This window comes from Geotrypetes seraphini, chromosome 4 (assembly GCF_902459505.1).
Source record: "Geotrypetes seraphini chromosome 4, aGeoSer1.1, whole genome shotgun sequence".
Lineage (NCBI taxonomy): Eukaryota > Metazoa > Chordata > Amphibia > Gymnophiona > Dermophiidae > Geotrypetes > Geotrypetes seraphini.
In genome coordinates, this window is record NC_047087.1 from 87,442,727 (window position 1) to 87,464,346 (window position 21,620).

The following is a 21,620-nucleotide window of genomic DNA, read 5'->3' on the forward strand; positions in this document are numbered from 1 at the left end:
GGGCCTTTGCCTATTCAGTAAATTATCCATGAAAATCTGAGAAGAATTTAGGGTTCCAGTTGTTGAGAGGATGGAAATATACAAGATTAATACTCATCCATACAATAAAGATTTTCTTCCAGGAATAATTCATAAAACCTACCAGAGGTGGCAAAAATTTGGACTAACTAGAATAGAGCAGGGGAAAATAATCCGCTTCACAGTTTACAGAGCTCAAAGAAATTTTAGGATATCACTTCAGGATTGTTAAAATGTTTTCTAATAATAATAAAAGATAAGGCTTGAAATCTGTTTTTCAAAGCCATCACAACAAGATAAGGTTTGGCTTTTTGCTTCATGCACAAAGAGGAGAACTAATACCTTTCAAAAGGGAACAGATAGATCCGTTTATGATAAATCGGTATTGTCAATAATTTAAATATCTCATTATAATCAGATAATTTTAGGAAAGGCAACAGAAAAAAATTAATATTTTAGCAACAAATGCATTTAAGTAATTTTACCGAGGAGAAAGTTGATAACTCCTTTAAAGGAGGCAACCTTACAAATATTACTTCGCAGGAAGAGATAAATTTTATGTACCTCCTTTTTTATTACCAGATTTTATCCTTGTGCGAGTCCCAGGCCCGTTCCCTTTATATGAAAGCTCTTTATGTTGAGACGGGGAAGGGGGGTTAATTTAGCTTTGGGAGCGTCTTCGGCAAGAGAGAGATGATAAGGTGATTGGTTAAAGCAGAGACGGAGAGGCGGAGCGGGACACTACAAATGCAGCGGTAGACGTTCACCTGCTGGCTGGCACGAGCTTGCTGAGGCACTGACCGTTGTGCGAGTCGGCAGCGGTGGGGGTGATTGTAGTCGCCTGTGTTTATCGGCGTCGGTGCGCGAGGCGCTGCGTTCCCAGCTGTTGGTTTTGTGTCCGCGCGGAGTGTGCTCGCTATGGATGCGTCTACCTGGATCTCTGTGGCTCTGGCGTTGCTGCTCTGCCGAAGTGAGTGGTGGTGGGGGACGGGGATGGGAAGTGCCTCGAGCCACTGTGGGGCGAGGCCCTGTTCTCTTTTTTTCTGCTCTTTGTGTTCAATATTTTTATTGGTATTTTGGGAATGCAATACGGAAGAGAAGAGAACAAGGAAAACAGGGAAAACTTCAATAATATACAATAAATATAAAGCCAGCGTCCAGATAGCAAAAAGAAAGAATCAATATAAATAGGCAGGTAATATGAAAATTAACAGATACAGAGCTATATGCATATAGTACATCTGAAGGAGAAGAAGCTAGATGGTGTAACTCAATTAATATACCTAGATATATATCAGTAATACAATGACCCAGGTAATGTCAAGGGTCAAAATCATATGGAACAGTCAGAGCAATAGGACAAGAGAGGGTCCCATACCTCATTGAATGTTCTAAGGGATCCAGACTTCTCGTTGGTATTTTACAATTGTAGAGACATTAACCCACCATGCTGAATATGTGGCAGCAGATAGATTTTTCCAGTTAGATAATATAACTTTCAGGGCCAAGACCAAGAGTCCACGCAATAGCAGTGATTCACAATAAGTAAGAGAGTGAGATATTGCCTCAGATCCAAAAATAATTATAACATATGAGAGAGGTTGTTTAATCGACAAAATCTCAGAAATAGTCTGCCATACCCGCTTCCAAAACTTCCCTAGAAGAGGGCAGTCAAAAAACATATGACGAAGTGAACCACCTTGCAAGACCAACAGGAGTTTTGGTAAGTAGATCCAATTTTTGCCAGACGTTGTGGAGTCCAATAATCTTTATGACGCGTGAAAAAGACAGTTTGCAATAAAGAGGACGAGTGAAGGACCTTGCTACAGGTAAGCCATATGGAATTCCAGTTTTCTTCATCCAGAGTCAAATTCGTTTCTGCTTGCCACATCTCTCTCAAATGTTTGTCAAGAGAATATTTGCAGAATTGTATAACTTTATACCAAAAAGATGCTTCATGTCGTTTGAAGGAAATCTTATCACAGTAAGAGAGAAGTATGGGGTAACCAGTACAAGAGAACATAGATAGAAGGTCCTTCCTGACAGCGTGGGTAAGATGGAGCCATCGAAAAAACTGCGATGGTGGTAAATTATGTGTCCAACATATATCAGCATATGTGAACTATTGTTTTCTATCATATAGTTGGTTCACAGTCCAAATATTACAATTCTGCCAAAGCTTCCACGACACCGGATTGTTTTGTATCTTGATTCTGGAATTATTCCATAGAGGAGCCAGCGATGAAGACTCCCATTTGATATCAGAGAAAGACTCCACTTCACGTATCGCTTGTAGAGTAGAAGATATAATTGGATTTGATAGGATAGGAGTCTGGGGTGTCATCATATAGAAATGATTCAATGGTACAGAACATAGTTTGGATTCCAACATCAGCCAGGGTGGAAGATGGTCATAGGTGGAGATGTAATTCCATTTGGCTCCTTGACGCATCAGGAAAGCCACGTGCAGTGGCGTACCAAAGGGGGGGGGGAGCGGTCTGCCCCAAGTGCAGTCTTAGGGGGTGTGCACAGCTGGCTCGGTCTCTATCGCGCTCTCTCCCTTCTCACTGCCGCCCTCCTTCGTGGCGCTTTGCATATGGGCTGCCGTAAAGGTCGTCTCTGACACAACCGGAAGTTGCATCAGAAACAACCTTTACGGCAGCCCATATGCAACTACAACATTGCGGCTGCCGTAAGAAGAAAATTTAGACCACCGGCCACAGGCCAGGGAGGTTTGTTGGACCGGACCAGACCTGGGGGGGGGGTTAAAAGCGCCATGAAGATAAGGGGGGTGTGAAAGCGCCACGAAGGAGGGCGGCAATAAGGAGGGAGAGAGAGAGGGGTGGAGAGGAAAAGACGCTGAAGGGAAATGGGTAAAACAGAGGGGGGGAGAAGGACGCTGAAAGCACATGGGAAAAACAGATGTGGAAGAAGGACGCTGAAGGGAAATGGGGAAGACAGAGGGGGAGAAGGACGCTGAAAGCACATGGGGAAGACAGAGGTGGGAGAAGGACGCTGAAGGGAAATGGGGGAGAAGGACGCTGAAAGCACATGGGGAAGACAGAGGGGGGAGAAGGACGCTGAAAGCACATGGGGAAGACAGAGGGGGAGAGAAGGACGCTGAAGGGAAATGGGGAAGACAGAGGGGGAGAAGGATGCTGAATGCACATGGGGAAGACAGGTGGGAGAAGGACGCTGAAAGCACATGGGGAAAACAGGTGGGAGAAGGACGCTGAAAGCACATGGGGAAGACAGGGGGAAAAGACGCTGAAGGGAAATGGGGATGACAGAGTGGGGAGAAGACGCTGAAGAGAAATAGGGAACAGAGAGTGAGGAGAAGATGCTGGAAGAGAAGAAGTCAGAGATGCCAGACTATGGGGGGAGAGGAGGGAAGAAGATGGGTGCCAGACCAATTTGGAAGGGGGGAGAAAGGAAGAGGCAGAGTAACAGAACAAATGGAAGATGCAGAGAGAAGACAGACAGTGGATGGAAGGAATTGAATGAGAAGATGAGGAAAGCAGAAACCAGAGAAGACAAAGGTAGAACAAAAATTTTCTATTTATTTATTGCTTTAGGACACTGTTCTTCAACTGCCGGTCCGCGGACCGGTGATGGTCCGCAGAAAATTTCTGCCGGTCCGCGCAGGGCCAGCGAGATCAAGTCGGTAGTTAAATTTCCTGCCGACTGTAGTTCCTCCCAACTACGGTTCCTGCTGACTGCTGTTCCTCCCAGCCTCGGACGATCAAGACAGGCTGCCGACGTCAGGGCCTTCCCTCTGTGAGTCTCGCCTGTTAGGAAACAGGAAGTTGAAACAAAATAGGCGGGACTCAGAGAGTGAAGGTCCCGACGTCGGCAGTCTGTCTTGATTGACACCCCTGCCGAGTTGCTGAAGAGGGCCACGGGGAAGGTACAAGTGGAACGGAGAGAAGTGCAGATACAGGTGCAGGTGGAGGGAGATGGTCACAGAGGGGAGCCTTCACAGTGGTTGTCTCCCCTCCCACCAGCTCTCCTACTTGCCAGGTCAGTGATTCACCGGCAATTTCCTGCAGGCAAGTACTGAGAGCTGCTGGAAGCCACTGTAGGAGGCTGGGAAGCTGCTGGATAAAGGGAGAGCTGCTTCTGGACTTGGAGGGAGGTAGAAGGAGAGATGCTGCTGGGAGGGGAGGAGGGAAAGGGATGGGAAGAGAGTTAATGTTGGGTAGGAGGAGGAGGGAAGGGAGAAGGAAAAAAGGAAGGAGGGAAGGGAGAAAGAAAAAAAGGAAGGAAACAGCTGGCAGGGAGATTACAGGAGGGGAAGGGGGGTCAGGGTGGAATGGAGAGATCAGATGAGGGAAAGGGGAGAGAGAGGAATGAGAAAGTAGAGAGAGATTGATGCTGGAAATGGGGTCAGCTGAGAAATGAGAGAGGGATAAAGATGCTAGATCTGGAGTAAGAGAGATAAAAATGAAGAAAGCAGTGAAGCTGGAATGAATGATGTAAAAAGGAGAGAGGAGGCACAGGCTGGATGGACAGGAGAGAGGGGCATAGAAAGAAGTCAGATACATATGGAAGGGGGAGAGGGCAGACAGTGGATGGAACGCGCAGATGCTGGATTGAAGAGACAGGGCAGACTCTGGAAGGAAAAGAGTGAAAAGAAGATGAAAGCAGAAACCAGAGACAACAAAAGGTAGAAAAAAATAATTTTATTTCTATTTTGTCATTAGAATATATCATATTTGAAATATATATCCTGCTAGAGACATAGCTGTGGACTGCAGTATTCTGTTAGCATATTTCTATAATAACTTGGCTTGTTCAGTTTTCTTGATAGTAGAGGGGATATATGTGAAGAGGAGGGGAGACAGGGGTTTTGTTGGTTCGTGCTCTGTATATTTGTATTTATAAAATCACAATTGTTCAGAATATTGTTTCTTTTTATACTTTAATAAAATACATTCAATATAAAATCATAACTGCGGCTTGTGCAGATGGGATCAGATGGTTTGCGGGGACCGAACTCGCAGAGATGGGGCGGAAACGGGATTTTTTAATTTTAGTCCTAGTAGTTTGCCGGTCCACAAAATAATTCTTTTATTTCTGCCGGTCTACGAGTGTAAAAAGGTTGAAAAAACACTGCTTTAGGAGACATGTATCACTGTTTCTGTGGTGTTGCATTGTATGCAGAGTCCAGCTTCTTGCTGGTTCAATTTAACCTTTGTCTATGTATTTCTATTTTATCCCCCCTTTTACAAAACAGTGGAGCGTTTTTTAGCACCAGCCATGGGGGTAGCAGCTCTGAAGCTCAGAATTCTATGAGCGTCAGAGCTGTTACCACCATGGCTAAAATCCACACTACAGTTTTGTAAAAGGGGGAGGGGTTAGTTTGTGATGATATATTCCATACTAGGCGAAGGTGTTTTCTGTGTTCTGTGTGTTCGAAAGACATGGTTTTCTGTTAGGATTGACAATGTAGGATTGATCTGTACTAGTCTGGCTTGTTTAGTTTTACAATGGGTGTATTGATGTTGTACTACTCATTGCAGTGTGTAAGATGCTGCCTTTTCCTGTGACATGTGACTTGTTACTAAAAATCATATTTTTCATACAGATGGGGGGGTGCCAAAAAATGATGGGCCCCGGGTGTCACATATGCTAGGTATACCACTGGCCAAGTGATAGTCATATAAACTAGGAAAGGAAACTCCACCTTGTTTCCTGGTGCATTTAAGCTTTTGTAGGCTTATGCGCAGAGTTTTATGATTCCAAAGGAAGTCAGCCAGTAGGGGTTCAAGTTTCTTATAGAAGTGTTTCTGAAAGAGGCAAGGGATCATTTCCATCACATATGTTATCATTGGTACTACCATCATTTTTATGGTATCGAGGCGTCCCCACCAAGAGAGCTGTAATGGTGTCCACCTGGCTAGTGCACGTTTGATTTTGTTTATGATAAATACAACGTTAGAAGAAATGGTGTCATCCATTGAAGTATTGATAAGGACCCCGAGGTATTTAATCTTGTCGTTTGTCCATTTGAATCCAAGCATTTTGATGTCATCACCTACTTCCGGGCAATTCAATGGCATAATTTCAGATTTGGAGAGGTTGAGTTTGTACCCTGAGATGACAAAGTATCGTCGGATTACATCAAGTACTCGGGTAAGAGAAGATGGTGAGATGTAGATCAAAACATCATCCGCGAAAGCAGATAACTTCAAATGAATCCAGTCTGAATCCAGTAATATTCTTGTCAGTGCGAATAGCAGTGAGTAGGGGTTCCAGCGCAAGATTAAATAGGAGCGGAGATAACGGACAGCCTTGTCGTGTGCCTCTAGCCGGGCTGAAAGCTGCAGAGTATGTGTCATTAATGCATAGTTTAGTAGAGGGATTGGAATATAAAATCCTGATGAGAGAATGAAAATATGAAGGGAATCCATATCAATGTAGTACATGGAACATGTATGACCATTCTATCCGATCAAATGCCTTTTCCGCATCCAATCCTATTGCCACCAAAGGCAGAGAAGAAGGTAGAGATTGTTGGATGATATTTGCAAAAAGTCTGGTATTGTCGCTGGAGAGACGGCCGGTCTTGAATCCCGTCTGGTCTGGGGCTATGGTATCAAGCACAGGTTGGAGTTGCAGGGCTATGGCTTTAGCAAAGATCTTGGCATCCGAATTTATCAACGATAATGGTCTGTAATTCCTTACATCAGTGGTGTCCTAGGAGGAGTGTGTGGCGCAGTGGTTGGCGCTACAGCCTTGGCACCCTGGGGTTGTGGGTTCAAACCCCACGCTGCTCCTTGTGACCCTGGGCAAGTCACTTAATCCTCCATAGACCCAGGTACGTTAGATAGATTGTGAGCCCACCGGGACAGAGAGGGAAAATGCTTGAGTACCTGATTGTAAAAACCCGCTTAGATAACCTTTATAGGCGGTATATAAAATCCTAATAAACTTGAAACTCCTTACCTTCTTTAGGAAGGGCTATGATCGTTGCTTCCGTGAAAGTTCCACGACCACATCCAAAGTCAATCAGGGCCACGAAAAAGGAGTGGATGTGGGGTAAGATATGAGGCAGAAAGGTTTGGTAGAATTCTGATGTTAGACGATCAGGTCCAGGAGATTTATCATGTGCAAGTGCTCTGATAGCCGAAGATACTTCCTCCTGCGAGAGATGTTGTGAAAGAGACTTGATATGAGAGTCAGATAGGGTGATCCGGGGAAGAGTCTTCAAGAAGTCTGGTAACACAGAGGAAGCAAGGATTTCTGAAGAATACAAAGATTGATAGTATTGATGCAATGGCTGCTTAGTTTCTGAGCTCCGCCGTCCAGCCACTGAAAAGAATCAATTACGAATCGCTACACTTCATTATGGCTACTAGCAAAGCTGGAAAAAGAAAGAATGTTGAGCCTATATTGCCGCAGAAAACTGCTTTGAATAAACCTGAAGGTGAAACCGAGGCCTTACAAACTGTGATGGAGGAGCTGAAAAACATGCGCGACCTCATTCAAACCGCCGTACAAAACACCGAAGATCTGAAAACTGATCTCACATCACTGTCCACTGAAATGGCGGTATTTAGATCGAGAGTCGACATTGCTGAACAACGTGTGGAAACCAATGGAATGAACATTAAATCCTTACAGCGCCAGATTAAAAATATGGAGATACTTGAACAGGAACTTGAGGACGCGCAGAATAGGTCCCGTCAAAATAATTTTTGTATCCTTGGGATACCGGAGGGACGCGATGTTATTGCCTTCCTTATGACAATGCTTCCTAAACTTCTGGAACTGAATCTCAAACACGATTTAGAGATAGACCGAGCCCACCGTGTGCTGACACACGTGGTCGATTCCAGCGCTCGTTATCCTAGGCCCATCGTGGTGAGGCTCCTCTGTTACGCTCAAGTTATGGAAATTATGAGGCAAGCCAAGATTAAACATCCTTTCAAATTTGACAGTGCCTCCTTGATGATTGTTCCGGACCTGGCCAAACAGACAGCCAAGCGCAGAAAATTGCTTCTTGAATACCGACCCAAACTTAAAGCGATTAGAGCGAAATTCGGCCTCTTCTACTCTGCCACAATGCGGTCACACATAACAACTGCACAAAAAACTTTGTGAATCCCATAGAATTGGCTGATTATCTGGAGCACCTGGCGCCAAGTAACATAGATAAAACCTGATATCTCTGTCTAACCTGATTTACTATTGCTGTGTTGGATTTCGATCAGTGTCTAATATATACCTTCATATCTCTATATATTAGAGTGAAACCTCTTTGACTGAGTTCTCTCCGTTTACAGTTTCCATTTATACAAGATGCATTACAGTCTTTTTTCTGTATTAGTGCAACTGTTGATTACATTATATGCTCGTTGTATTTCTTGTTATGTTTTATGCCATGTTTACTTCCGGAAATGTTTTCAAAGTACCCTTGATAATTTGATAATTATTTACTATGGCAGTTTGATAATTATTTACTATGACAGTTCCTTAGACTTTACTCTTACGCTTTATGCTGCCTCTTAACAGCACTCCTGTTCAGATTCCATCTGTGTTTCTACTATATTACCTACCAAATACTACTTACTAGAATAGGCTGGATGGTTTTGGCTCAGCTCTATGCTGCCCTTGCCGGCTCTCTATCCCATCTTTTCTTCTCCATTTGCCTCTTGTCTGATATTTCCTGACTTGCACTTGACTAGGCAGGTACCATTGCTGACACTTAATACTGGCTTATGCTATCTCTCTCACCACTATGAATCTATATATCTCTTTCTCTGCACTCTTTTACCTCTCTCCTTCTATTGTACTATGCTCCATCTATATGTATTGGAATTTTCTCTATGCTACTCTCAAATATGGTGTATACACTCATTTTTTGAATAATTCTATGGATCTGATAATAGGCTTTATATGGCTTTGACCTTCTGTTCCTTAAATGTTAAGGGACTGAACAACCCTCTGAAGAAACAAAAAAATATGGGATTATGTGTATAGATTACAACCTGATGTACTATTCTTGCAGGAATCCCACCTCTCTGCTACTGACTCCATTACTCTCTCTTTTCCTTGGGCCTTCCCAGTGTTATTCTCAGCTGCTGCAGACAAACATAATGGAATATTAACTATAATTCGAAATAGACCTGACATTGAACTACTGTCACACTGCACAGATGTTAATGGCAGATGGATCAACACATCTATTAAGTTTAATGGCAAAACTATCACCTGCCTTAACTTATTTGCTCCTAACATCGACGATCCGACCTTCTATGATGACATCTCTGAACAAATTGCTTTGTCGCTAGATCATCCTATTATATTAGGTGGAGACTTCAATATGATAATTGACCCCGTCATGGATAGGAAATATCATGCATCTTACAAGAAATCTAGGTCCTGGTATAAATTCCATGACCTGATCCAGCAATTCGACCTTATTGATCCTTGACTAATACAACACCCCCGCACACAAGAATTTTCCTTTTTTTCAGCACCGTATTCCGCATACTCCCGCATAGACTTCCTGATCAGTGCATCACTGTCTACTTACCTCGCCTCTTCTCAAATTAAAGAAATTGGAATATCTGACCATGTGACATTAGAGATGAAATTCAGTGGTCTCTCTGCCACTTTGCCTCATAAGAACTGGAGACTTAATAGTTCCCTCTTCCAAGAACCAGAATTTATTCCACATATAAACTCTGCCATTGATGAATTCTTTCAGATGAACAAACCTGAGGATACTGGTTAGATTACCTTATGGGACTCTTTCAAAGCTTTCATCCGGGGCCGTATTATATCCTCTGCTTACCTTAAAAAACAGAAATTGAAGGTGCTGCATGACCTGGAAATTACCATTAAGAAACTGGAATAGGATCATATCCAGATCTCCAATGACTTCTCTATCTTAACTCAGCTCCAATCTCTCCGATTACAACATAGTCTGCTCATGAGCCGAATGGCAAGCAAACACCTACTTTTATAAAACGCTTCTTATTATCTTGAAAATAATAGATGTGGCCGCTCCTTGGCTCAGTATCTTAAGGGCAAACGTATTAAAACATATGTAGCAGCACTATCAGACGCTTCTGGAGAAACTACAATTTTTTCAGCTCTTTGGAAGTGGAAGTGCTTCATTTCCTCGTCCGAGGGTGTGAGGGAAGAAGAATGAAAGGAATAAGGGATACATACACCTCCTTTCTTTTTCTTTGCATGTGCCTTTTTCACTCATTGTTTCAGGGGAGGGGGGAAGGATTACCCCTTTCTGCCGGGGGGAGGGTGATGGATCGCGGCAGGAGAGATGCCTTATCTCCCCTACCGCGATGCCATCACTCCTCTACCTGAACTGCCGCAACCCATGGCAGTTCGGGTAGAGGAGTGATGGCATTGCGGTAGGGGAGATGAGACAGCAGCCACAATCAGCTCAGCAGCCCCTTTTTCGGCACTTAGACCTGTTTTGACTTGGTCTAAGTCAAAAACGTATAAGTGCCGACTAGGCAACCTGCCTAAGGTTTTGGTTATACCTGCTGCACGCCTAGGTGTAGGTCGGCCCACCGCCCACCCTTTCCCCACCTCTAAAAACGCCTCTTTTCTCTCTGTGCGTTTAGTGGCAGGGAAAAGGCCTAAGCTGGTTTTAGACATGTCTAAAACCAGCTTTGGTTATGGGTACTTGGACGATTAGGTTTTTTGATCGTCCAAGTAGCCATTTAGGACACTTTTTAGACTTTTTTTTTCTTTTGATTATGAACCCCTTAGCCAATAATCTTTCCGCCTTATTCGAATTTCCATAATACAAAGCCTTATGAGACACCAACTGTTTTCTAGCCAACTGAGAAGAAATTTCATTATACCTAAATTTTTCTTTTAAAAGGGCCTGAAAAGTATTTGGATCCCAATTTGACTTCAATTGTAGCTCTAAATTTTTAATACTTTGTTCTAAGATAAGAAAGTCTTTATTTAGGTGTTTGGTAGCCTTAAAGGCATAACAAAGAAAAATGGGGAGACCCAATGATCCACAGTGAAAACAATCCACCAATGAAAACTAAAACTGTGGATACAGATGTTCTGGAGATAATTTATTGAACACTGACATATAAAACCACGAAAATTCAATTAAAAAAGTACAATGATAAAAAATACAGTGATAAAAATCCAACCGGACTCCACACGGTCCGTGTTTCGGCGAACAAGCCTTCCTCAGGGGTCATATAAAGAATTGGACTGAAAACAGTCTATTGTCTTTAAACTTGTGAGCAAATAATACCGCAAACAAGCTGAAGTAGCAAAAAAATGTGTTTAATGATTGCTACTTCCCAGGTGAGCACCCACTCGAGCATTAGAGATACTCTCTCCATTTGTGAGGACCAGATCCAATATCGCTTTTTCCCTCGTGGGTTCCGTCACCATTTGTCTGAGCAGAGCCTCTTGAAAGGCATCCACAATCGCCTTACTTCTTTCCGATTCCGCAGACGGAACATTCCAGTCCGCATCTGGCAGGTTGAAATCTCCCAACAGCAGAACCTCCTCTTTCCTTCCAAACTTTTGGATATCCACAATCAGATCCTTATCAATTTGCTGCGATTGAGTCAGAGGTCTGTAGACTACACCCACGTAGATAGAAGTTCCATCTTCTCTTTTCAGAGCGATCCATATCGCTTCTTCCTCTCCCCAGGTCCCTTGCATTTCGGTCACTTGGATATTGATCTTTACATAGAGAGCTACTCCTCCACCTTTTTGACCATCTCTGTCCTTCCTAAAAAGATTACCGGTATATCCCAGTATGTTTGCATCCCATCCATGTGATTCATTGAACCATGTCTCTGTGATAGCGACAATATCTAGATCTGCCTCTAACATCAGGGCTTGCAGATCATGAACTTTGTTGTTTAGACTGTGAGCATTTGTGGTCATCGCTTTCCAGCTATTTTTCAGCGGTAATCTCCTTTTTCGTATAGATTTTTGTTTTGTTTCACTTTCCGTTGCAATGCTAAGAAATGAGTTGCTGATATTGTTTATGTTGCAATCTTTACTACTATCACATCTTTTCTTTTGCCGGGGGTGGTCTCTATAATTGTCCTTCTTACATACACCACCCCCATCTTCTAGTTTCAGTGCCTAGAAACATATTGTCTAAATTTCTCTGCAAGGTTTCTTTTTCCTGCTGTAGTAATATGTAGCCCATCAGTGCAATATAGCTTCTTGTACTTCCATGTATTTCCCCATCCTCCTATGTAGCTGAAGCCTTCTTGATGACACCAGGCTTTGAGCCATCTATTAAAGTCCTCTGTGTGTTTCACTCTTTGCTCTCCCTTTCCATATGCAGGCAGTATTTCAGAAAAAGCTAAAGTCTTTACAAAAGTTTTCAAGCCCTCACCAAGCTCGCAAAAAGCTTTCTGTGCTGCAAGTGTGGAGTTGTTGGTCAAGTCATTTGTTCCCTCCCTATTTATCTTTGCGGATAGATCCCACATGTCTATCCCATCTGGCCTTAAAATCTGGCACGCTGCTGGCCTCAATAATCTGGATTGGAAGATTATTCCAGCGATCAACTACCCTTTCAGTGAAGAAGAACTTCCTAGTGTCACCGTGCAGTTTCCTGCCCCTGATTTTCCACGGATGCCCCCTTGTTGTCGCGGGACCCTTGAAAAAGAAGATAACCTCTTCTACCTCGATGCGGCCCGTGAGATACTTGAATGTCTCAATCATATCTCCCCTCTCTCTACGTTCCTCGAGTGAGTAGAGCTGCAACTTCCCTAACCGCTCCTCGTATGGGAGCTCCTTGAGTCCTGAGACCATCCTGGTGGCCATTCTCTGGACCGATTCCAGTCTCAGCACATCCTTGCGGTAATGCGGCCTCCAGAATTGCACACAGTACTCCAGGTGCAGTCTCACCATGGATCTATACAGTCATTGGTTCATATTATTGATAGATGTAATTCTTTAGTTTATTTGGGTCCTCATATTTAATCGTTCGGTTTTCATGAGTAACCCTCACGTTTGCAGGATAATATAAGCCATACGTTGCTCTGATACATTTAAGTTGATTTTGATCACTACATTGAAAATAAAATAATTCTCCTTACCTTTGTTATCTGGTGATTTCATGAGGCTCTGGTTGCACTTCCTTCTGACTGTGCATCCAACATTTCTTTCTTTCTGCCTCTTGCACACTTCCTCTTCTCTGGACCTCATTCCCTTCCCCAACCAACATATCTCTCTGTCCCTCCATGAGTCCAACTTTTCTTCCTCTCTCCTCCACCCCCATTGGCAACATGTCTCCCTCTCTCTCTCTCACTGTCCATCTATCTTTCTCTTAGTCCCTCCTTGCTGCAAAGGGAGTAGGGAAAGAGAGAGAGAGAGATCCAGAGTGCATCTGTCCCATCCCCTCTACTGCCATATCCAACATTTCTCTGTCTCTCATTCCCCGGATCATGTGCATCATTTTTCACCAATGCCCACCAGCCCATGCCCAACATTTCTCCTTCTATCACCCCTTCTCTAGCACATGCCACATCTCTCCCTCCATTCCCTCCACCACTATATCCAACATTCTTCCCCCTTGCATCCCTTTCAATCTGTCTCACTGTTCCCTCTCCACAATCAAATTCAACATTTATCCCTCTTATCCTTCTCTACCCCAAGCATTTCTACCTCACTCCTCTCTTTCTTCCTTTTCCTATGTGCACCATCTCTTTCCCTCTCACTCGCTCACACATTCATGCCCAACAATTCTCCCTTTTGTTTCCCAAGTTCATGCCCCTCCCTTCCTCCATCCACATACATCTTTTCCCAACTTCTTTTCCCTTCCAGCCATGTGCATCTCCTCTCTCTGTTTCCTTCCATTCCACTTCATCCATGTGCATATCTTCCCTTTATCCCAGGACAAGTAGGCAGCATATTCTCACATGTGGGTGATGTCATCCACAAAGCCCCGGAATGGACAGCTTTAAAAGTGCATCGCCACTTTAAGAACTTAAAGTTTGTGAACTGCCAGCACCGTGCATGCATGAATGCCTTCCTGCCCAACGTGGGCTCGCAATATCTCAGTTCTTAGTTTTTCTTCGGAGCTAAGAAGTCATGTCTCTGAACGTTGTTGAGGGTTTTTTTGCCGTTTGCCTTTCTGCTCACACATCTTTTCTTCTATTTTTATATTCTCTTTAAGAGTACTTATATTTTCTTTTAAAAAAAAGAGAGCGAGGAAACTTCTTTCTTCCCCCACCCCTCTTTTCTCCTTGCTGGCGAGGCTGTTTCATTTTCCTTAGCCAATGAGTTCAATTTCGCTGAGGCACTTTTTCCGTCGATGTCCCGGCCTTTATCTGGTTTTAAAAAGTGCTGCAGGTGCCAAAAGTTAATTCCATCACTGACTCCCATAATTGGTGTTTGCAATGCCTTGGCCCAGAATACCATGTAGATTCTTGTGCTCGGTGTTCTACCCTGCAGAAACATTCCATCAAGAGTCAGAGACTTCAGCAAGAAAAATTGTTCGGCACTGGTATGGAAATGGAGAAGATGTCACAGCCTTTGACTTTGAAGACATCGACACCGGCGTCGGGAGACATCGCTCCATCTGGTAAGCCAGCTAAGAACTGCCAGCTTCCCAACAGGTCTCGCAGGTCACTCTTGCATCGAATCCCTCGATGCCGACTAAGCGACAACTCTGCTACATCGAGGTGTGCATCCTCTTCGAGGTCACCCTCTCTGAGGAAAGATGTGGCACCAATGGTCAGTGGCGTACCTAGGGGGAGGCGGGGGGGGGCGGGCCGCCCCGGGTACCAGCCCTGAGGGGGTGTTCCCGGCCTTGCCGCTCAGTCCCCCCCCCACGCCCGAAGGACCGCTCGCCCCACTGACCTTCCAGCACACCTATGAAGCAGCCCGCAGCAGGATCGCGACGTCAGCAATCCCTCAGCTGCTTGGGCGCTGCTTCCTGCGCCGCGGTCCCGTCCCTCCTCTGACGTCAGAGGAGGGGGGCGGGACCGCGGCGCAGGAAGCAGCTCCTAAGCAGCGCAAAGATAGCTGACGTCGCGATCCTGCTGCGGCTGCTTCATAGGTAGTGCGGGGAGGCCAGGGGGGCGAATGGTCCTTCGGGGTGGGTCGGGGCATCAGGCCTTCAGGGTGGGGCGGGCGTGCGGGCAGGCAGACTTTCAAGGGGGGGTGCAGGTCTTCGGGGGGGGGTGCAGACCTTCAAGGGGGTGCAGGCCTTCAAGGGGGGGGACAGGCAGGCAGGCCTTCAAGGGGGGGACAGGCCTACAAGGGGGGGCAGGCCTACAAGGGGGGGGGACAGGGCCTTCAAGGGGGGACAGGCCTTCAGGGGGGGTGCATGCCTTCAGGGGGGGTGCCGACCTTCAAGGGGGTGCAGGCCTTCAAGGGGGGGACAGGCAGCAGGCCTTCAAGTGGGGGGACAGGCCTTCGGGGGGTGCAGACCTTCGGGGGGGGGGGTGCAGACCTTCAAGGGGGTGCAGGCCTTCAAGGGAGGGGACAGGCCTTCAAGGGGGGGACAGGCAGGCAGGCCTTCAAGGGGGGGACAGGCCTACAAGGGGGTGGGACAGGCCTTCAAGGGGGTGCAGGCCTTTGGGGGGGTGCCAACCTTCAAGGGGGGGGACAGGCCTTCAAGGGGGGACAAGCAGGCAGGCCTTCAAGGGGGGGACAGGCCTACAAGGGGGTGGGACAGGCCTTCAAGGGGGTGCAGGCCTTTGGGGGGGTGCCAACCTTCAAGGGGGGGGACAGGCCTTCAAGGGGGGACAAGCAGGCAGGCCTTCAAGGGGGGGTCAGGCCTTCAAGGCGGGGACAGGCCTACAAGGGGGTGGGACAGGCAGACCTTTAAGGGGGGACAGGCCTACAAGGGGGTGGGACAGGCAGACCTTTAAGGGGGGACAGGCCTTCAAGGGGGGACAAGCAGGCAGGCCTTCAAGGGGGGGTCAGGCCTTCAAGGGGGGGGACAGGCCTACAAGGGGGTGGGACAGGCAGACCTTTAAGGGGGGGACAGGCCTACAAGGGGGTGGGACAGGCAGACCTTTAAGGGGGGATAGGCCTTCAAGGGGGGACAAGCAGGCAGGCCTTCAAGGGGGGGTCAGGCCTTCAAGGGGGGGGACAAGCCTTCGGGGGTGCAGGCCTTCGGGGTGGGTGCAGGCCTTCGGGGTGGGTGCAGGCATTCGGGGTGGGTGCAGGCCTTCGGGATGGGTGCAGGCCTTCAGGGGGGGACAGACCTTCGGGTGGGGGGTACAATCCTTCGGGGAGGGTGCAGGCCTTCAGGGGTGGGGTTTAGGCCTTCAGAGGGGGACAGACCTTCGGGTGGGAGGTAAAGTCCTTCGGGGGGGTGCAGGTCTTCAGGGGTGGGGTGTAGCCCTTCGGAGGGGGGACAGACCTTCGGGGGAGGGGGGTCCTGGTGTAAAAGTACACAGAGGGAGAGAGGGAAGGGGGGGTTCAAAGATACGTGCATATGCCAGACTTTGGGGGTTAGAAATAATGGGTCTAAAAACAGAGGAGTGGGAGAGAGATGGTGCATAATGGGATTTAGGGAGGGAAAGAACAGAAAGGGAGAGAACTTGGAAACAGGAGATGGTGTGGAGGGGGGGATAGAGATACTGGATAGGAGGATAGTTGGGAACAGAAAGGGAGAGATGGTGGATCCTGGGGTGGTGGGGAGTTGAGAAAAGGTGAATCTGTGGATGGAGACAAAAAAAAGGAAAGATGCCAGATCTCCGGGAGAGGGAAGGGAAACGGAAGGGGAGAACAGAGATGGCAGACGGATGGTTAGCACGGAGAAAGGAGACCCTGGCAAGCAAGACAACAAGAGCCTGGGACCAACAAGATTTGAATATTGATCAGAGAACAAAAGGTAGAAAAAAATAAATTTATTTTCTGTTTTGTGATTACAATATGTTAGATTTGAAAAGTGTACATGAGACAGCTTGAAATGGGAACTTTTCTATTTTTGTGAATGGCAAGGCTGAGTTCAGTTAAAATATATGCTTTATAAGAAAATATAATAATGTGTTTTATAAAGTTTATAAGCATTGCTGGCATACTCGGTGAGGTGTTCCTAGTGTTGGTGGTGGTGGTAGCATGTCAGTGTGTTGAGAGGAAGAGGTAGTCTGGGAAATTCTGCTGAGCAAACTCTGGGCCCATTTCCACCCCCAGTTAGTCCACTCCCACTCAACTGGTTCACACACTGAGTGGGTCTTTGGGTGTTATTTCTGGGTAGTTGTTTTAGAATCTCTTCCAGTGGTTTGTCAGTATCTCCTTCTGGTCCAAGGAAGGAAACTTTGTCAACCTTAGCATTGACCTTCAGAATATGTTTGTAACAGCGCTGCTTGTGTGGCATTAGGCTATGTAGTGATCGAAAGAAAAAAACAGACCTTTGCACATTTTTGCACTATATGGTGGGTGTATGAGGAGATTCATTTCCTGCACAGTTAAGTCCATGTGAAGTTACCTTGTGCTGTATTTGACATCTAGCAAGGTCTCTGTTTGGAAGGAAAGATCTAAGCTTAAAAATGAAGTGGCCAGAAGTTATGTTAAAAGTAGATAGCGTAGCTGGTTTTAAGAAAGGTTTGGACAAATTCCTGGAGGAAAAGTCCATTGTCTGTTATTAAGACATGGGGGAAGCGTCTGCTTGCCCTGGATTGGTGCACTCAGCAGCAACAAATACTAGTTTTGGCTGGCTCTTTCCCCGCATTTCTCCTCTCTTCCCCACGATTTAATATCCAGTTCAGGCAGTAAGTAAATGCATCGGCAGGGGGGGTCTGGTAAGTCTTGGGGGCTGGGGATGGAAGGTGAGAATCAGTTCTGTAGGCTATCAGAAATTTGCTTAATTATCTACTCACACAGAAAAGCAGTAAAGTCAATAGGTTCTCTGAGTGGGAACAACCTGTTTGATCTTGCACTCTTGTGATTGACCAATTGTTTATCACTGTTTAATTTATCACATTGATTAATTTGAGCACACCTGAGGTGTCCTATGATGGTGTGCACTGCAGCAGAGGAGCCTTATTGTGTAAAGCACTGGAGAATTCTCTCCTCTCGCTTACCTCTCACGCTGAGGACACCCTGCTTCAGTATAATCATTTATATGATTTATCTTATAAACATTATTACGTGGTCTTTTCCTCAAGTGCTGAGACATCAGGTTGTTCCCACTTGGAGAACCTATTGACTTTTACTGCTTTTCTGTGTGGCTTTAACATTTTTGCTATTCAGTATACCTAAACTATTATTCAGTAGAAAAAATTTGGTTTGTTCAATCAAATCCTGTGTGGACATTGGACTTCTATGAGTGAATGTTCTGCTTGATTGAACAAACTAAATTTTTTCTACTGAATAATAGTCTAGGTACAATGAAAGTAAATAGCAAAAATGTTTGAGTAGATAATTAAGGAAATCTTTTTCATATTGCTTGCTTATGGACTGGGAAAAAAGACTGTTCAAGCAAATGTCTCCAGAACTGCTTTAATGGAAAAATGTGATTTTTTTTTTTTTTAAGTACTTTGTGAAATTATTGTTGTTGTGAAATTTATTGTTATACTTTGTTTAAACTTAAAAAGCGGTGTCATTAACAGTGAATCTAATCGAAAAATCGATTCAACAGGGTGAATCGAATCGAATGAAATATTTTTCTCTGAATTGGGCAGCACTATTGGCTACCATGAGAATGGGCTACTGGGCATGATGGACCATTGGTGTGACCCAGTTAGGCTATTCTTATGTTATGTTCTCATCTGTAGGGGCCTTTGTTTTCACTTCTTATTTTAATGTATTTTTTTTCCTGGGAACTATCAGTGTTTTTTTATAATGGGAACAAAAATGGAAGAGAATTAATGTGTGTGGAATGGGGGGGGTAACTAATTTCTTCAGCTAAATAATTCAATCCACTTCAAACAGACATAGGAGAACTCACGCACCATTCACACACCCTCCAACCAAAAAACGTCAAAAGAAAAAAAACTGTTCGACAACCTCCTAGCCATTCGAGCTGCAACACTTGACCCCCAACTCTACAACCTATTGACCTCGACCACAAACTACAAAAACCTTAAAAAAAGAAATAAAAAACCCTTCTATTCAAAAAAACACATAAAACCAAACTAACATAATCAGAACTGTCCCAAGCATCACCTGCAACTACTCCATATGTACTTCTGATGTCATGACAATTCAGACATAATTTATGTTATGTTATGTTTGGAATAATGGTTACATAAATGAGGTTCAATAAAAGAAAATTTTCACTGCCTGTTTCTATTCTGACCATTTATTCCATTTCATGGTTATTGCAAAAAAAAAAAAAAAAAAAAAATTTTACATGAGGGGGGGGGGGGGGTGTCAAAAAAATGATGGGCCCCGGGTGCCACATACCCTAGGTACGCCACTGCCAATGGTACTAGCAGAAAGGCCAAAGGTACCAGTGCTTTCATTCCGCAAGAAGCTCAATGCGCTTTTCCAAGTGAGTGATACGTTTAGTTCTTTAACGCCAACATTGACTCTCTTGGTGCCGGTCCAGCCTGAGCATAAGGCAACCAGTTCTGTGGTACCGTCACTGGCTCTCCAGAGAGGCATCAGTGTTTCACGCCTAAAGTGTAGACCACATCATCAAAGGCCCAGTTCTCCATCGAAGCCCTGCTCCAGTTCATCGAAGCATCGCCATTCTTCCTCCTCATTTCGACGCTCGAAATCCAGTAAGCATTGTTCCTTTTTAGGAGCTTCCAAAAGGAAATATCACTCTCCTTCACAGTCTTCCAAACGTAAAAGAGTGTCACGGCAGACATCATCCTCGTTGTCAGATCAACACCAAGCTCGATGCAAGCATCGATCTGCTCGACGCACTCCTTTACCAAAGCCCTTTTATGACTCTGATTTAGTCTGATTTAGCTGAAGACTTACCTGAATCTACAATGAAGGCTTACAATACTACCTCGGAAAAGTCTCCACAAGTGTCTCCACCAAGGGCTAAATCTCCAACTGAGAGATTTTTTTTTTTTTACCAGTTGGGCAAGGAGTTACTAGTCAAGCTACAAGCTGATTACATAGAAACATAGAAACATAGAAATAGACGGCAGATAAGGGCCCACGGCCCATCTAGTCTGCCCACCTTAATGTCCCTCCCCTACCTTTGCCCTGTGAATAGATCCCATGTGCCGATCCCATTTGGCCTTAAAATCAGGCACGCTGCTGGCCTCAATCACCTGTAGTGGAAGACTATTCCAACGATCAACCACTCTTTCAGTGAAAAAGAATTTCCTGGTGTCTGCTTACTGCGCTGAATACTTGGAGGCCTTAGATTATGATGAGCCTCCTAAAGAACTTCTCGGACTACCTTTGCATGGTATACTCAGAGACTCTACACAAGAACTGGGAAACGCCCCTAACCATTACAGTGGCTCCCTGAAAATTTTACTCTATAGAAAATAATTTCTTCTCCAGGTTTTGACAAACCACAGCTTCAGCACTAGTTGGGCATGAACATAAGAATTGCCGCTGCTGGGTCAGACCAGTGGTCCATCGTGCCCAGCAGTCTTCTCAAGCGGTGGCCCCCAGGTTAAAGACCAGTGCTCTAAATGAGTCCAGCCTTACCTGCGTACGTTCCAGTTTAACAGGAACTTGTCCAACTTTGTCTTGAATCCCTGGAGGGTGTTTTCCCCTATAACAGCCTCTAGAAGAGCATTCCAGTTTTCTACCACTCTCTGGGTGAACAAGAACTTCCTTACGTTTGTATGGAATCTTTCCTTTTTCAACTTTAGAGAGTGTCCTCTCGTTCTCCCTACCTTGGAGAGGGTGAACAATATGTCTTTATCTGCTAAGTCTGTTCCCTTCAGTATTTTGAATGTTTCAATCATGTCCTCTCTGTCTCCTCTTTTCAAGGGAGAAGAGGCCCAGTTTTCCAATCTTTCACTGTACGGCAACTCCTCCAGCCCCTTAACCATTTTAGTCGCTCTTCTCTGGACTCTTTCGAGTAGTACCGTGTCCTTCATGTATGGCAACCAGTGCTGGATGCAGTACTGCAGGTGAGGGCGCACCATGGCCCGGTACAGCGGCATGATAACCTTCTCCGATCTGTTCATGATCCCCCCTTTTAATCATTCCTAGCATTCTGTTTGCCCTTTTCGCCGCCGCACATTGCGCAGATGGCTTCATCGACTTGTCGATCATAACTCCCAAGTCTCTTTCCTGGGAGGTCTCTCCAAGTACCGCCCGGACATCCTGTATTCGTGCATGAGATTTTTGTTACCGACATGCATTACTTTACACTTATCCACGTTGAACCTCATTTGCCATGTCGATGCCCAATTCTCGAGCTTGATTATGTCACGTTGCAGATCTTCGCAATCCCACTGTGTCTTCACTACTCTGTGTATCATCCACAAATTTAATCACCTCACTCGGCGTACCAATGTCCAGATCGTTTATAAAGATGTTAAAGAGCACGGGTCCATGAAGCAAGCCCTGCGGCACCCCACTGGTGATGCTCTTCCAGTCCGAATATTGTCCATTTACCCCTTGAACTTTGAAAAAAATCTACTCCATGAAAAGTCTATGCCTCGGTGCCACCAGGGTATGAAGGGTGCACTATGGACAAATTTGGGTGTCGCCTGTACCAAAATTCCATGCTAGCGAATAGAAAT

General features: G+C 45.3%; 1 protein-coding gene across 1 annotated transcript in view; it reads left to right on the forward strand.

The window, feature by feature from the left end:
* Positions 1 to 808: 808 nt before the first annotated feature.
* LOC117359349 (coxsackievirus and adenovirus receptor homolog) overlaps positions 809 to 21,620 on the forward strand; it is a 40,795-nt gene continuing 19,983 nt past the window's right edge. The window contains exon 1 of the mRNA XM_033941957.1: positions 809 to 988. Coding sequence (XP_033797848.1) covers positions 937 to 988 — 52 coding nt within the window. The 5' untranslated portion in view covers positions 809 to 936. The remainder of the gene's footprint in view (positions 989 to 21,620) is intronic.